This window comes from Anomaloglossus baeobatrachus, chromosome 2, assembly GCF_048569485.1.
Source record: "Anomaloglossus baeobatrachus isolate aAnoBae1 chromosome 2, aAnoBae1.hap1, whole genome shotgun sequence".
Classification (NCBI taxonomy): Eukaryota; Metazoa; Chordata; class Amphibia; order Anura; family Aromobatidae; genus Anomaloglossus; species Anomaloglossus baeobatrachus.
In genome coordinates, this window is record NC_134354.1 from 30,278,858 (window position 1) to 30,295,894 (window position 17,037).

At 50.0% G+C, this 17,037-nt stretch overlaps 1 protein-coding gene across 1 annotated transcript in view; it reads right to left on the reverse strand.

Annotated features, from left to right (window-relative positions):
• Positions 1-11,185, reverse strand: part of LOC142290893 (interferon-induced GTP-binding protein Mx-like) — a 58,415-nt gene extending 47,230 nt beyond the window's left edge. The window contains exons 1-4 of the mRNA XM_075334959.1: positions 11,112-11,185; positions 8,006-8,078; positions 7,872-7,906; positions 1,148-1,265 (exon numbers count right to left, since the gene is read on the reverse strand). Coding sequence (XP_075191074.1) covers positions 1,148-1,265; positions 7,872-7,906; positions 8,006-8,036 — 184 coding nt within the window. The 5' untranslated portion in view covers positions 8,037-8,078; positions 11,112-11,185. The remainder of the gene's footprint in view (positions 1-1,147; positions 1,266-7,871; positions 7,907-8,005; positions 8,079-11,111) is intronic.
• Positions 11,186-17,037: the final 5,852 nt, after the last annotated feature.

A 17,037-nucleotide genomic window follows, 5' to 3' on the forward strand; every position in this document is an offset into this window, starting at 1 on the left:
TGTCCCGTTGGAATGAATCTGTATTGGTCAGCCAGCGATAGCCGACAGCGCTCAGATAGTACGGTGTCCGACTTTTTCTTGCAATCACAAAGACAGCAAAAAGAGCAAGGATGCGCAAGCCTGGCCACTACTTACCTAAAGCAACACTCGAGTATTGTTAGTTTTTTTCCAGCAATGGAGGGGTGCTTAAAACCCAAGTTCCCTTCCTGTGGTCTAATACTCAATAATGGCTGCCACCTTCATTCATTTTTGGAGCCACTCCACTCCCTCGGCACCATTTTGTGTCCAAAACCTCTAATTGGCCGGAAAGTTACATCACATCACAAGTGCTCAATACAATTCTATGAGAGCCAGAACAAGGCTCTCATAGACTTATATTGTGTTGTTACCCCCGTTGTGCTCCTTGAAGCACTGGAGCTGCTGGCAGGTCAGAAATCACAGGAGAGCAACCGGGGCAGTGGCAGTAACAGAAGACAACACCGGAAGGTGAGTTTAGGAAGGGGCAGGGGACTTGGATTTAACGCACCACTCCAAAGGTTAAATGCAAAGAAATGTTGGAGTGGTGCTAAATTGGGGTTTTTTGGAGACTCCTTCTTGAGCTAAGTGGGTTCCAGTGGCTAGACCATCCAAGTTACTGGTGGACACAGATAGAAGATGGCCTCTTTCAAGTCCAATAGCTCAAAATAATGCACAAATCCACCCACTTCGGAGATGATAGTGACCCCCGTACCTCTTGGGCTCCAGTAGTTACACCAATGATACGTCCACCCTTACCCCTACTTCTTGGGAATTAAGTACCAAAAAAGTCTCCATCACTATGGCTATGGCTACACGGCTAGTGTGGTTACGGCACAGGTTGCCCAGACAAATATCCATCACGGCGTAATGCAGCCTAATAGGACCAGACAGTGACCTGCAAGGCACCATGACAAGCAAGTAACAGAAAGGTGTAACCACTTGAACTTGACTTGAACTTGTTTTTTTTTTTTGTTTGCCACATACTGGTCGCCGTCACAGTCGCAATGTGACCCCTTCACCTGCGATGTAGCTGCACAGAGCGATCGTTGCCCTGTGTCACAGCCATAGTCACTGGGTGGCTTCAGTCCCAAGGTTTACAATATTACTCATATCAATTGCCAGACCACACCTTGAAGAAAAGTTGAGTGCCTCATGGGTGGGTTCATGTTTTCGGGGAATCCATTCATATGAGACGGTCCTGCTGGAAATGCAAACGTATCTGCTGGATACTGGCTTGGATATTCCTGCTGAAAAAGAGTCAAGAAAACAAATATGAATTTGGATTTCATGGTCCTATAAAATGGGTATAACGTGTATTTTGTGAATGCTCAGTTTGTGCCTGAAGTATAGACAATCCTTGTAGCCATGCAATGTCATCAAGAAGAGGAGGAGCGGAGTAATCAGTGACTGTGAGGAGCACACCAGTAGCGGTCGCCTCAGGGACTTCACTCAACCCGCAGGGATGCCACCAGGTCTTCACTTCTGGGATCTTTTGACAACAGGTATGTAATTCTATGTGTAACGTGACGCCACTCACGGTTTGTGGTCAGGCTTATGGATGACCACCGCTGCTGGTTTAGTGAGCTTCTGGGGCTGATGGGGTCAGCAGATGGATGGTGTGGCCTCCCGTAAATGAGGCAGGCCCCAGGGGCTCGGGTGCGTGGAACAACAGGTCCCAGAATAACTCAGTCTCAGTCCAGAAAGTCTTTAAGTTGTTTTTACTCACTGTTAGTTCTTTCTGTGAGGTAACCCGGGCGATGCTGAGATAACCAGGTGAAACCAGGAACCCCTTCAGGCCGCTCTGAGGGTAACTGTCAACTCGCCTTCCTAGCACTCTTTGTTTCGGATTACCCCTGACCTGAAGTACCGTGGGGTCTATCCAGGGAAGTCGCTACTGCCTTTTCTTCCCTTTTTGGCTCGTTTGCCGGCAGCGTGAACCTTGGTGAGATGATTTCTGGCACTGTCTCCTTGTGGGTTCCCTTGGTGCTGCGGAGGCCCAGACTCTGTGTTTGGTGAGGTACCTCCAGTACCCTCACCGGCAGGTTTTGCAGCTAGTTACACTTTAGGCTACTCTAGGGACCTGTTTCCCCGTGCGTGCCTAGCTACCAGCAGTTCCCGTACTCGGCCACCTCTCTGCAGGTGTATTTCAGGCTGACTAACAGGTACCCGTTCTCCCCCGCCAACAGCTACTACACGTGCAGGGTCTCTCTAGTGTGTCTCCTAGCACTCACTGTGCTCCACATGCAGACTGGCTCGCTCCTCCTCTTTTTCTTGACTGCCTCTGCAACCTAGCTTCCAGGCCCTCCTCTCCACCCCTTGACAAGAATTGTAGGCCAGCCCCCTTTTGGGGACTGCCCAAGGGTCCCATCTAATGGTGTTGGAGACCTGGTTGCTATGTGTCTGTGCGTACACACGCCATTCGGGCCTTTGGAATTACCTGGAAGCACTGTCCCAGTATGGGTGTAGTACTCAGTGGTGCCTGACCAGGTCAGGGGCGCCACAACTGCAGGGTCTGACTACACAGGGTCTGTGTGTAGTCTGTCACCATGGAGACATACAGTTGCTTTGCCATTTAAAGGAGCCTTTTAAATTCTAAGTGGGTGCAAAATTTCATCCACCTCACCCCACTGCTGTAAAATCCCACCGAGCAGCCAGTTAACTAAATGAGTAAAGCAGCTGTCTGCTTTGACATCTTAGTCGATGTCGAAGGTGCAGAGTGCAGCACTTGCGATGAGTTTGTAATTGGCTGCTGTGCTCTGCATAACCGGGAAATTCAAAGATAAAGCTGCTACTGTGATGAAGTGAGCTTTGTCTTCTCACTCGCTGCCAACCAAGCCAAACTCATTAAGACTGCTGCACTCTGCATAGGCACCAAGAGAGATGCCAATGGCTGTACGGTGTTCTCCCACAGCTCCCCACATCTCCTCTTACTTGTAAATGGTGTTTATGGCATGGGGCAGATTTTGGGGCATCAGACTAGTTCTTTGGTGATATTTCCTTCCACCTGTAGCATTGGTCAATACACAAACATTATCCATTATTCTTTTCCAAATTTTCGTATAAAGCTGGCCTATTAGGCAGTGTCACGTCCTCAATGGAGTCCGCTGCTGCCACTTTTGCTTCAGTCACCAGGCACCGCCGTATTCCCGCCATGGACGGTGCTGATGATAGGGAAGGTGCCAGTGGCTCTGGTGGGCGGAGGCTCAGCTCATCCACTAAGCTGGGTTTCCCTGGAACCTACAGTACCACTGGCTGTCTGTAGGTGGTGCGTGTCTTCCAACTGGATTTACCACTATTCAGCTACAGGCAATGAGAAGACACCACACCCTTTTAATTCCCCCTCCTGTCTGCTGCTCCCTGCCAGATATAGTTTTGTATTTCTGCTAGTGTCTGGTTTCTGTTCTGTTCTGACTATTGATCCCCGTGTTTGACCCCTGCCTTCTCTCTTACTACTCTCCTGCTGCCGTTTTTGTACCTCACTGCCATCTCCGGTTTTGACCTCTGCCTGATTTCCTGACTACGCTCCTGCCTGTCGATTTTGTCCCTTTTTGTACCTACGGGTTTAGACACTGCCTGACGACCACTCTTTCCTGGCTTGCAGCCATGCATAGGCAGCAATCTCCCCTGGACCTTGTGTAATTTTAAATCCCTGTACAGGGGTTAAAGGGATTCAGGGTTCTTCACATCCTGCCAACTTGGTGGCTAACACTAGTCTGTCCGTGTCAGCCATTCTAAGTCTGTGGTCAAGGGCAGACGTTACAGGCAGCAGGAAAGGGAGATTTTACTACAATCACCAACTTTTCTTGTTAGTTTCTTGTTAGGCTGGAAAGATGCTGCAGGCCCAGCTCATGTCCTTAAGATTCCCCCCTTCTTGTTCCCTTCGTCCTCAGGATTAAATTTTCGGACCATAGAAGAGCTTGTAGCCTCATCCATTTAAGCAATTGTCAAGTAGACAAAAGTATGCCACGGTCAGCCCCAAAAAATGCGCCATAAAAGGGATCGATGCATGAAAAATACTGGTGGTCCCACTGAGGTCTCTCAATGTTCACTTTAAATGTTTTTTGTAGTTTAAATGGACCAGCGATGGGACCCCAGTAATGAGACATTAAACAGTGATGCTGTGGATAGGGCACAAATGTACCTTTAAAGGTTTATATAGTATAACTAAACAGCAGTGACATGACAGCCAGCAATACAAGAGCCAGCAGCAGTGACACCACAGCCACCAGCAATGACACAACAGCCAGCAGCAGTGACACAACAGCCATCAGCAGTGACACAACAGCCATCAGCAGTAAAACAACAGCCAGCAGCAGTAACACAACAGCAAGCAGCAGAACAAGAGCCATCAGCAGTGACACAACAGCCATCAGCAGTGACACAACAGCCATCAGCAGTGACACAACAGCCATCAGCAGTGACACAACAGTCATCAGCAATGACACAGCAGCAGTGGCATAACAGCCAGCAGCAATAACACAACAGCCAGCAGCAGTAACACAACAGCCAGCAACAGTACAAGAGCGAACAGCAATGACACAACAGCCAGTAGCAGTGACACAACAGCCAGCAGCAGTGACACAACAGCCAGCAGCAGTAACACAACAGCCAGCAGCAGTAACACAACAGGCAGCAGTAGTGACACAACAGGCAGCAGCAGTACAAGAGCCAGCAACAGTAACTCTACAGCCAGCAGCAGTAACTCTACAGCCAGCAGCAGTAACACAACAGCCAGCAGCAGTAACACAACAGCCAGCAGCAGTAACACAACAGCCAGCAGCAGTAACACAGCAGCCAGCAGCAGTAACTCTACAGCCAGCAGCAATAACTCTACAGCCAGCAGCAGTAACTCTACAGCCAGCAGCAGTAACTCTACAGCCAGCAGCAGTAACACAACAGCAAGCGACAGTAACACAACAGCCAGCAGCAGTAACTCAACAGCCTGCAGCAGTACAAGAGTCAGCAGCAGTAACACAACAGCCAACAGCAATACAAGAGCCAGCAGCAGTAACACAACAGCCATCAGCAGTAACACAACAGCCAGCAGCAGTGACACAACAGCCAGCAGCAGTAACACAACAGCCAGCAGCAGTAACACAACAGGCAGCAGTAGTGACACAACAGGCAGCAGCAGTACAAGAGCCAGCAACAGTAACTCTACAGCCAGCAGCAGTAACTCTACAGCCAGCAGCAGTAACACAACAGCCAGCAGCAGTAACACAACAGCCAGCAGCAGTAACACAACAGCCAGCAGCAGTAACACAGCAGCCAGCAGCAGTAACTCTACAGCCAGCAGCAATAACTCTACAGCCAGCAGCAGTAACTCTACAGCCAGCAGCAGTAACTCTACAGCCAGCAGCAGTAACACAACAGCAAGCGACAGTAACACAACAGCCAGCAGGGGTGACTCTATAGCCAGCAGCAGTAACTCAACAGCCTGCAGCAGTACAAGAGACAGCAGCAGTAACACAACAGCCAACAGCAATACAAGAGCCAGCAGCAGTAACACAACAGCCATCAGCAGTAACACAACAGCAATCAGCAGTACAAGAACGAACAGTAGTGACACAACAGCCAGCAGCAGTGACACAACAGCCAGAAGCAGTAACTCAACAGCCAGCAGCAGTGACATAACAGCCAGCAGCAGTAACACAACAGCCAGCAGCAGTAACACAACAAGCAGTAGCAGTGACACAACATGCAGCAGCAGTACAAGAGCCAGCAGTAGTAACACAACAGCCAGCAGTAGTAACACAACAGCCAGCAGTAGTAACACAACAGCCAGCAGCAGTAACTCTACAGCAAGCAGCAGTAACTCTACAGCAAGCAGCAGTAACTCTACAGCCAGCAGCAGTAACGCAACAGTGACTCTACAGCCAGCAGCAGTAACACAACAGCCAGCAGCAGTAACTCAACAGCCAACAGCAGTACAAGAACCAACAGCAATGACACAATAGCCAGCAGCAGTGACACAACAGCCAGCAGCAGTGACACAACAGCCAGCAGTACAAGAGCCAGCAGCAGTGACACAACAGCCAGCAGTAGTACAAGAGCCAGCAACAGTAACACAACAGCCAGCAGCAGTAACACAACAGCCAGCAGCAGTAACACAACAGCCAGCAGTAGTGACACAACAGGGAGCAGCAGTACAAGAGCCAGCAACAGTAACACAACAGCCAGCAGCAGTAACTCTACAGCCAGCAGCAGTAACACAACAGCAAGCGACAGTAACACAACAGCCAGCAGCAGTGACTCTATAGCCATCAGCAGTAACACAACAGCCAGCAGCAGTAACACAACAGCCAGCAGCAGTGACACAACAGCCATCAGCAGTAACACAACAGCCAGCAGCGTAACATAGAAGCCAGCAGCAGTAACACAACAGCCAGCAGCAGTAACGCAACAGTGACTCTACAGCCAGCAGCAGTAACTCTACAGCCAGCAGCAGTAACTCTACAGCCAGCAGCAGTACAAGAGCCAACAGCAATGACACAATAGCCAGCAGCAGTGATACAACAGCCAGCAGCAGTACAAGAGCCAACAGCAATGACACAATAACCAGCAGCAGTGATGCAACAGCCAGCAGCAGTGACACAACAGGCAGCAGTAGTACAAGAGCCAGCAGCAGTAACACAACAGCCAGCAGCAGTAACTCTACAGCCAGCAGCAGTAACTCTAAAGCCATCAGCAGTAACACAACAGCCCACAGCAGTATCACAACAGCCAGCAGCAGTATCTCAACAGCCAGCAGCAGTATCTCAACAGCCAGCAGCAATAACACAACAGCCAGCAGCAGTAACGCAACAGAGACTCTACAGCCAGCAGCAGTAACTCAACAGCCAACAGCAGTACAAGAGCCAACAGCAATGACACAATAGCCAGCAGCCGTGACACAACAGCCAGCAGCAGTGACACAACAGCCAGCAGCAGTAATTCGAGTGTGGCCCCTAGCCCCGAGACCCTCGAGCCACGAATAATCACCCCCATATCCGAGCGGTTCGATCCGCTGTAGGGGCGGCACATTAACAATGATCAAAGGGTGGAGATGCCCATATATACCTACAGTGTAAAGATAGGAGAAGCTATATGCACAATTGGCATTTTTTTACCAGTATATATATATATATATATATATATATATATATATATATATATACACATATGTGTGCTGGGCATCACAATATGGGGGGACCCTATGCCATTTTTTAAGTTTATTTATTTTTACACCACTATATGGGCACAGACAGCATGTGTGATTCCTACCAATTACAGACACTGTCACGCAGGGTGGGGGCTCGATCTGACTGCAATCAGTCACAGAGACCAGGACTGACTGTGGACATGGAAGTATTGAATATGTCTGAGCATTAATGAGCGGACCCGGAAGCAGTGTGACAGTCGTGCGGGACCTCGTTAAGTATAACAGTCCTGCTCTGCAGCCCCCGTAGCCCTTTCTACCTCCTTTTTACAGGACAATGTTCGGGTCCCCATAGACTTATATGGGGTTTGGCGTTCGGGTTCAGGTCCGGTCCCGAACCGGACTTTTTTATATGTCCGGCCGGACCCGCCAGACCCAAACATCTGTGGGTTTGCCCATCTCTAATCCTGACCTTAGCCATATTCAAAACCTTTAGTGTAAATATTAAACTTTCACTGAGTGCGAAGACTCTCATCCAATATCAAGGGCTGACCAAAATTTCTATTGGCTGTATGGGAAAAAATTTCCCATTCATGTGGCTGGCCCCTATCCAACAAGCTCATACAGACGTGCTGCTCAGACGTCCACGTACTGTTGGCCATATAGTGTCTGCATGGTCCTTAAAAATGATTTTATCATCTAATTTTTCACTTACCATAGCGTTTGGCGGGAGAAGGAAATTTGAAAAATCTGAAAAAATAAAAAATGTAAATACAAGAAAATGATAAGATAAGTAGAAACAAACATCACATATATGGAAGAGTTAATATATGAAGCACCCATATATACCTGGATTAAAAACCGGTCTGACATTTGGCATCTTCGGCGCTTTCTTTGCCGTGAGTGGAGGATTCCTGGGGTACTGAAATAACATAAAAATTTTAATGGTTGCCCATACTCTCCCTTACTTATAATAGGACATGTTTAATTGATAAAAGATGGTTTTCAGTATGGACCCAAGCTAAAATAAGCCTAACCGGAGACTTAAAGTTGGGCAAATCCATTCACAGGACCCGATCCATTGGCCACTTGAGTGATTTTTGCCGCTGCTCGGGAGCCCTGAAAACCACCTCCATGATTAGCCGGTCTGGGGAGACCTCTTGTAGGCCACAAGCCTACAAGACATCAGTGTCCCGGGTCATAACTGCCTTGTACCGCCTCTACCAGTCCTAGGTGTAAAGACGATTTGCTGGATATGATAATCGGGGGATCAGGTATAGATGAAGATAAGATTTAGTTTTAAGGGAGGCCCAAGGATTACATTATTATTTAGATGCTTGGTAGTGAGAACTCAGAGTAACTTTTTAAAGGGAACCTGTCACCAGATTTTTAGTGTATGAGCTAATCCCACCATCTTCCTTAGCACCTATGCTGCATTCTAAAAAGTGGTATATGACGTCCTGACGCCCCTGCATATCCCCCAAAAAACCTTTTGAATACCTCCGGCGCTATATGCGAATGCGACCAGTACGGGTGTCATTGTAGCGGTTCCTAATCCTCCACCCCACTGGAAATCGCTGTCCTCCTGATGTGATTGATGTGGATGACTTGTCCTACATCATGCACAAAGCCATATCAAATCTCACGCCTGCGCAAGGAGATCGCGGTTCGCACAGGCGCAGTTTACTTAACCTCCTTCGGGAAGAGCCTGAAACCTAACTACTCATGTGCAGAGTGCGTCATCCACATCAATCACATTGGGACAATGGTGATTACCAGCGGAGAGGAGGGACAGGAGCCGCTACAATGACGCCCATCGGAACGGTTGCATTTGCATACGCACGGGAGGTATTCAAAAGGTTGGGGGATGTGCAGGGGGGTCAGGGCCTTATATACCACTTTTCAGAATGCAGCGTGGGTTCTAAGGAAGGTGCTCATACACTTAAAATCTGGTGACAGGTTCCCTTTAAGTGGAAAGTCGGAATGATTGTTCATAGGCATTACCTATGTAAGAGGTGGCAGTGGCACTTAGGGGCATCATTACGTTAAAGGGGCACTCAGGCAATAAAGAAGGCACTTAGGGTGCATGAATAACATCTAGAGGCATAAAGGAGGCATTATTTGGATACAGTCATAGGGCATCAATTCTGTGTTTTAAAAAGTCGCACCGGGTGAGATTTTCTACCGATATTCACCCACTGAAGTCTATGGGTGGGGGATGAAAAATCGGATGTTACAGTATAGCATTCTATTTTTATATTTTTATGGATACATTAGCTGTACTATCCGGCTTCGCCCGGGTAAATAACTGCTGTTAACAAAATAGAATGTATTAACAAAAATGTATTCTGCACACAAAAACCACAAAACAAATAGATAGAAATGTAATTATAATGTCTGTCTCCCCCTCTGTATATATCTCTATCTCTCTCTCTCTCTTTCCCTGTCTGTCTCTTTCCCTGTCTGTCTCTGACTGTCTCTGTCTCTTTCTCCGTCTGTCTCAATCTCTTTCCCTGTCTGTCTATCTCTTTCCTTGTCTGTCTATCTATCTCTTTCCTTGTCTGTCTATCTATCTCTTTCCCTGTCTGTCTATCTATCTCTGTCACTTTCCCCGTCTGTCTCTTTCCCTGTCTGTCTCTTTCCCTCTCTTTCATTGTCTGTCTCTTTCCCTCTCTTTCCCTGTCTGTCTCTTTCCCTCTGTCTCTTTCCCTGTGTCTGTCTCTTTGTCTGTCTCTTTACCTGTCTTTGTCTGTCTCTTACCCTGTCTGTCTCTTTCCCTTTCTTTCCCTGCCTGTCTGTTTCCCTGTGTCTGTCTCTGTCTCTTTGTCTGTGTCTGTCTCTTTCCCTGTCAGTCTGTCTCTTTGTCTGTGTCTGTCTCTTTGTGTGTGTCTCTTACCCTGTCTATGTCTGCTTCTTACCCTGTCTGTGTCTGCCTCTTTCCCTGTCTGTGTCTGTCTCTTTCCCTGGCTACATTGTGACACGCCAACATTACATATAAGGGCGTGGCTGCGCATTCTTCTGAAGTGTGGCTCCCAGCTCCATTCACTTTAATGGAGGCAGGTTTTTTGGCGAATAACTGTAAAGCGCGGGGTTAAAATTTCCCCTCAAAACATAGCCTATGACGCTCTCTGGGTCCAGACGTGTGAGTGTACAAAATTTTGTGGCTGTAGCTGCGACGGTGCAGATGCCAATCATACCCACACATACACACATTCAGCTTTATATATTAGATTACTATTCTGTAAGATGGGAAAGGATCCTGTAAATGATAAAAAAAAAAGCAAAAACGGATAGCACACATATCAGATCAGAAAAAAAAAATTGACCCCCTTTTCTGGATGAAAATCAGAGAAAAATTTTTATATGCTTGTTCATGGTGCAGAAGGACAACCTGCTCTGGAACTTTCTGTATAGAACCTTTTGTTTTTAGGTTGAAAGTGGTGAATTATAGTAATGGCACAAATTTAAGAAAATAAAGAAGGGGAAAAAAAAATGTCAGAATTGTTTCTTACGTACCCTAAACTGGAAACAATAATACTGTTAACTATCCACACAAAAAAAAAAAAAACAATCACCCCACACAGAAAATAAAGGGTTAAAGATCTCGGAATGCGGCGACACAAATGATCGTTTTCTGAAAACTTTTGAATTTTTTAAAAAAATAAATAAATCTATACAAGTTTTGGTGTCGCTGTAATCGGACTGACCGGGAGAATCGCAACACCGGATGAACACCTTTAAAACAAAACCCAAAAAAACAAAGGCGGAACTCCATTTTTTTTTCATCATTAAACCAAATGAAATTCGTAAAGTAAAAAAAAACCAAGGAGAAGTGAGGAAGATTGAAAAAGTGATGGAAGAAGAAGAATGAAAAATGCAAAAAGTAGAAACAAAAAGAGGAAAAGGGTAATAGAAGGGGGATTCACCCTATAGGTGTCCGTGTGTCTATACCTACGTGTCTCCTGTAGGGTTTATCAGGTCTGGGAGGATCCGGCACCTTCAGCAGCAGAGAGAGAATGAAGCAGTTTCTTGTCTGGCAGGAATGGAGACAGTGCTGGGAGGGAGGGAGGATTTCATCATTACAGGAAAACAAAACTGAAACCTCCATGGGGAGGAAAACTAGTCCTCATAGAGACAGATTTAAAGGCAAATTCATAAAACATGTGCAAGGGGGAGTTCACGCCAGGGACTCAATTCATTTGCATTCTTTTTTAAAGTCAGTTTTCTTTTTATCTTGTGGTTTTTCTATTTTTTTTTGTGTCAAATTCTTTAAATTCGTAAATATGTCACAAAATAAAAATGGTCTTTGAAACACTTTGCCAATTTTTAGTGCAAAAAAAAAAAGTCGCAACGTTTGCAAAAATGACTATAAAAATTGTCTAAAAAATGATTGGCGGATATAAATCACTACGGAGGGGACCGGAGTTAATTTGCACCAATTTTTGCAACTTTTTTTTTTTTTTTTTTTAAAAAACAAAGTTGCATTTTGCAATGTTAGGTTAACCAATAGCTCACAACTGTTGCCAGTGATGACCAAATGCGGAAGGAGTCCTAGGCCCCTGTCACAAACCACCGGGGGGGGTCACTCAGAAATCCCCCGCGCTGGCTACCAGTACGTCACAATCGGGGGGTAACAAGTGGGGGTCACCCCTCCTTTATACCTCCCGACCGACAGACAGAGCACGTGACGCGCTCTCTAGCGCCCCTCTTATAGTCAGGCCAATTATGGAATTGCCCGACAATAAGCAAGGAGGCCGCTATACTACTTATGCCGATTATTGAAGGGTCCCCGGTGAGAGTAGGGTATATATTCCCCCGACCTCCGCGGGCGGAATATATAAAACCTCCCCGAATCTCACTGGCCTCCCCACAATAATCCTTGGCACAAACTCGCTGCCACCAACCGCTTCACGGTAACTATTAGCCGAACACACAGACGTGGGATTCAAGATCGAGATAACAGAACAGCCCAAGATTAATTATATAATTTAATCAGCCTAAAGCACACTAGAAACTACAATATATACAATAGGGAATCTACAGAATATACATATGTCAGAGTACAGTTACAGATAAAGCATGGTTTACAAACAGGTATGCAATTCAATCAGTTACCTTGTGCGTCTGGCCACAGGGGGGCGCTGTAGACCAGGTTTCTAGGAACTCCCACAGATGTTTCCTGCACGTGACCCCCAGCGAAAGAACACTGGAAAATGGCCGAAGTAGGGTTATCAACCTGGGCAAATCCAGGTCCCCTCCTACCTTAGTGACCTCAGAGGGAGCACTGCTCCACCCCTGGCTGGAGTTATGGACAAAATCCACAACATGGAATATGGCCATAACTTGGCCTGGGAGCGTCGTAGGCGGACGCCAACGCTCTCATTGTGACAGCTATGAATTTAGCTACAGAATGAGAGGACTCGTGACTTGTCTACTAGTTCAACATTGGCTGATATCACGCCTGGGGTATTTCCCAAGCTCCCGCTCCCATAAAAAAGGGTTTGCCAGCATCGTCCGCATGCGGAGACACCATTTTTATGGTTGCCATATTTATCGGAAATATGGCTTGCGAGATATGAACCATTTTTTACTGGAGTCGTTCTGTCTGGATACTTCCAAGCTTGCTAATGAGATAGCAGCTCCTACCACAGGGTCACGGCAGGGAGTCATCCTGTGTCCATTGTTCCCACATCATCTCATCTCCATATCACAGGAGATGGCCATGGAGGTGTAACACCTTCACAGATGCTGGACATTGAGAACAAGAAGGGAGGGGGGCACTGCCAGGGAGTGATGAGCGATTATGACTGGAAGTCATAATTCATCTTCATATCCCGGGATTTGCCTCACACCTCCCCCCTTTTGAGGGCGCTAGGGGGCAGCACACTCCGGTGTTCCCCCGTGCGCCCGTCCGCGACCTCTCCTTGTCGGGACAGCCCGTCTGCGTTACCGTGGTCACGGCCCCTTTTGTGGCGAATGGTGAAGTTGTATTGCTGGAGCGCAAGGCTCCATCGCAACAATCGCCCATTCGTCCCAGAGACGGTGTGCAACCAGCTGAGGGGATTGTGGTCCGTCTCCACGATGAAGTGGCGCCCGTATAGATAGGGTTGCAGACGCTGCAGGGCCCACACTATGGCCAGGCACTCCTTCTCCATCGTGGAATAGGCCACTTCCCTTGGTAACAGCTTCCTGCTCAGGTACAAGACTGGGTGCTCTTGGCTCGCAGAGTCCACCTGGCTGAGTACCGCACCGAGGCCGAAGTCACTGGCGTCGGTCTGTACTACAAACGGCCGCGTGAAGTCGGCTGCCTGTAGCACGGGCGGGCTGGACAGGGCGTCCTTTAGGGCCTGGAAGGCTGTCTCGCAGTCCATTGTCCAATCGACTGCAGAGGGCAGCTTCTTCTTGGTGAGGTCCGTCAAGGGCTTTGCCAGGCTACTATAGCGTGGAACAAACCTCCTATAGTACCCGGCGGTCCCTAAGAAGGACATCACCTGCTTCTTGGTCCTGGGGGTGGGCCAGGATGCGATGGCCTCCACTTTCTCAGGCTCGGGCTTCAGTGTTCTCCCGCCTACCCGGTGACCGAGGTACTGGACCTCGCTCATGGCCAGCTGACACTTTCCCGGCTTGATGGTCAAACCTGCCCGGTGGATCCGCCTGAGCACCTGTGCTAGATGCTCTAGGTGGTCCTCCCAGGTGGGACTGAAGACGGCAATGTCATCCAGGTACGCGGCCGCGTACCCTTCAAGTCCCTTGAGCAGGGTGTTGACCATCCGCTGGAAAGTGGCAGGGGCATTCCTCATCCCGAATGGCATCACCGTGGACTCGTATAGTCCAAATGGGGTAATAAAGGCAGAGCGTTCCCTGGCCTTGCGAGTCAGGGGGATCTGCCAATATCCCCGGCTCAGGTCCATGATGGTCAGGTACTGAGCCCCGGCCAACTGATCGAGCAGGTCATCGATGCGTGGCATTGGGTACGCATCGGCGACCGTGACAGCATTGAGCCCCCTGTAGTCCACGCAGAACCGAGTGGTTCGGTCCTTCTTAGGGACGAGGACTACAGGCGAGGCCCAAGCGCTGTTGGATGCCTGGATCACCCCCAGCTTCAGCATCTCGTCAATCTCCTGGCGCATGTGTTGCTGCACCTCCAGGGAGACCCGATATGCTGAACGCCGGATCGGGGGATGATCCCCAGTGTCCACGTGATGGACAGCCAAGTCAGTCCTTCCGGGCTGGTTGGTAAACAACCCCCGGAAGGGGTGTAGGGTGGCCCACAGCTGGGACCGTTGGTCCTCCAAGAGCTGGTGGCCAACCTCCACATCCTCAATGGATCCGCCTGCCCTAACCTGGGCTAGCATATCCAAGAGGGTTTCCGCTTCTCCCTCCTCGGGCAGGTTGCACACGGGGAGCGCACATGCCTCCCGCTCATGATGTGCCTTCATCATGTTCACATGGACGGGCTTCCGCCTTCCACGGGCAGGGTCCAGGGTGACCAGGTACGTCACAGGGTTGAGCTGCTGGTACACGAGGTATGGGCCTTCCCAGGCTGCCTGAAGCTTGTCCTGTGGTACGGGGACCAGTACCCACACATTTTGACCCACTTGGTAGGTCCTCTCACAAGCGTTCTGGTCGTACCAACGCTTCTGATCGGCCTGGGCTTGAGCCATATTGTCGTGTACCAGTTGCGTCAAGGCCTGCATTTTGTCCCGGAAGCGCATGACATACTCGATAACCGACACTCCAGGGGTGGCCAAATCCCCTTCCCAAGCCTCTTTCACCAGAGCCAGGGGGCCCCGCACACGTCGCCCGTACAGGAGCTCAAACGGTGAGAATCCTGTTGAGGCCTGTGGAACCTCCCGGTAAGCAAATAACAGGTGTGGGAGATACCGCTCCCAGTCACGCCCATGGGAGTCGACCAACATCTTAAGCATCTGCTTTAAGGTGCCATTAAACCGCTCGCACAGGCCATTAGTCTGTGGATGGTACGGGCTGGCCACCAGATGTCGCACCTGGACTTGCTTACAGAGGGCCTCCATCAGCTGGGACATGAATTGGGTCCCCCGGTCAGTGAGCATTTCCTGGGGAAAACCCACTCGGGAGAAAATCTCCAGCAATGCGGTGGCCACCTTGTCAGCCCGAATGGACGACAAGGCCACTGCTTCTGGGTACCGGGTGGCATAGTCCACTACCGTCAGTATGAAGCGTTTCCCGGAGCTGCTGGGGATGGCCAGCGGGCCGACCAGATCCACAGCCACCCTCCTGAAAGGCTCATCGATGATTGGCAGAGATACTAGTGGGGCTTTGGGGTGTGGCCCCGCCTTCCCCACTCTCTGACAGGTTTCACACGAACGGCAGTAGGCAGCCACATCGGCCCCCATTTTTGGCCAGTAGAAATGCTGGTTTAACCTGGCCTTGGTCTTAGCGATCCCTAGGTGTCCGGCCATCGGAATCTCATGTGCGATCCGCAACAACTCCGTCCGGAACGGATAGGGTACCACCAACTGTCGGTCCCTGGGCCACGCCTCCGGTGAACCCTGCTGGACCGTGGCCCGGTACAGCCGTCCTTGGTCCCAGACCACTCGCTCCGGGTCCGAGTCCGAGGGAGGCTGTGCCGCCTGCTCCTTTAGAGCTTTCAGGCTGTCGTCAGCTTCTAACGCTGCCTGAAACCCCTGACTAGATGTGGCCAGAATCGACGAGACTGTCACATCTTCGGTCAGTACCCCGGGACCTGTGTCCTGGCCTCCACCTGACTCGGCGGCCACTTGGTCAGGAGGGGAAGAGCTATCGGACCTCCGGGAGGCCCCTTGGCTTCCAGCACTCCCACTGCGGGTGACAGCGGCCACAGCCGCTGCGCCCGTGGGTCGTGCCTGCTCCTCCTCCGTTCCTGACCAAGTCGCCGGTTCAGGCAGACCTACCTGGCTTCCTGACACCCCGGTTGTGGGGGAACCATGCACCGAGAACTTACCTGGGAGCCCTTCCGCTCCTGGACCGGCCCCAATCTCACCTGCCTGTTCCCCTCCTGCAGCAACAGAACCCCACTGTGAAATCTCTGGGGACCCCACATTTGCTGTGGTAGCCCCCACCCCACACACTGGTCCTCCCCCTGCAGCACCCTGCTCTCTGCTTATCCCTGCAGAGGGCAGCAGATCCCAGCTCACAGGCTGGTTACTTGTAGAGGCATTGTCACACCTTTCTCTGACCCCCTCCCCTGTCACAGCTGCAGCTGAGTGTGTGTCTATGGTGTCTATGCAAGCAGAAATATCAGAGTTCACTCCCTCCTCCCTTACATCATTCATAGATAACACATTAACATTGTTAGGAGTCATGTCAGTACGGGCTGAAGGTTCAGCCCTTGGGGGGGGCCCAAACTGGGAGGTTATCTGCCCCAAATCTGTCCCAAGTAGCACGTTTGCGGGGATCCGATCAGTTACCCCCACCTCCCTCACCCCTCGCCCTGCGCCCCAGTCCACATAAATGTCAGCAACAGGCAGCGCCGGGTCAATGCCTCCAATCCCGGAGACAGCGAGGGTTTTTCCAGGGATCAAGTCTTGGGGGGACACCATCTCAGGCCGCACCAGAGTCACCTCCGAGGCACTGTCTCGCAGTCCTATGGTCACAGACCGGCCGACGGTGACAGGTTGGAAGCTGTCCAGGGACCTACCACCACCCCCACCCACACAATACACCTTGGGCGGCCCTTGGGACGGGGACGGAGCCGGGGCCTTGGGACGCTGAGGGCACATGGCCTTGAAGTGTCCAGGTAGGTTGCACTGGTGGCACCGTCTTGGCTCTGCCACGGGCCTGGAGAGGGGAGTTGAGGGGGACACCCCCTGCAGTCTAGGGGCAGGTGGGGCAGTCGCAGAATTCATCTTACCCCCTCTCCA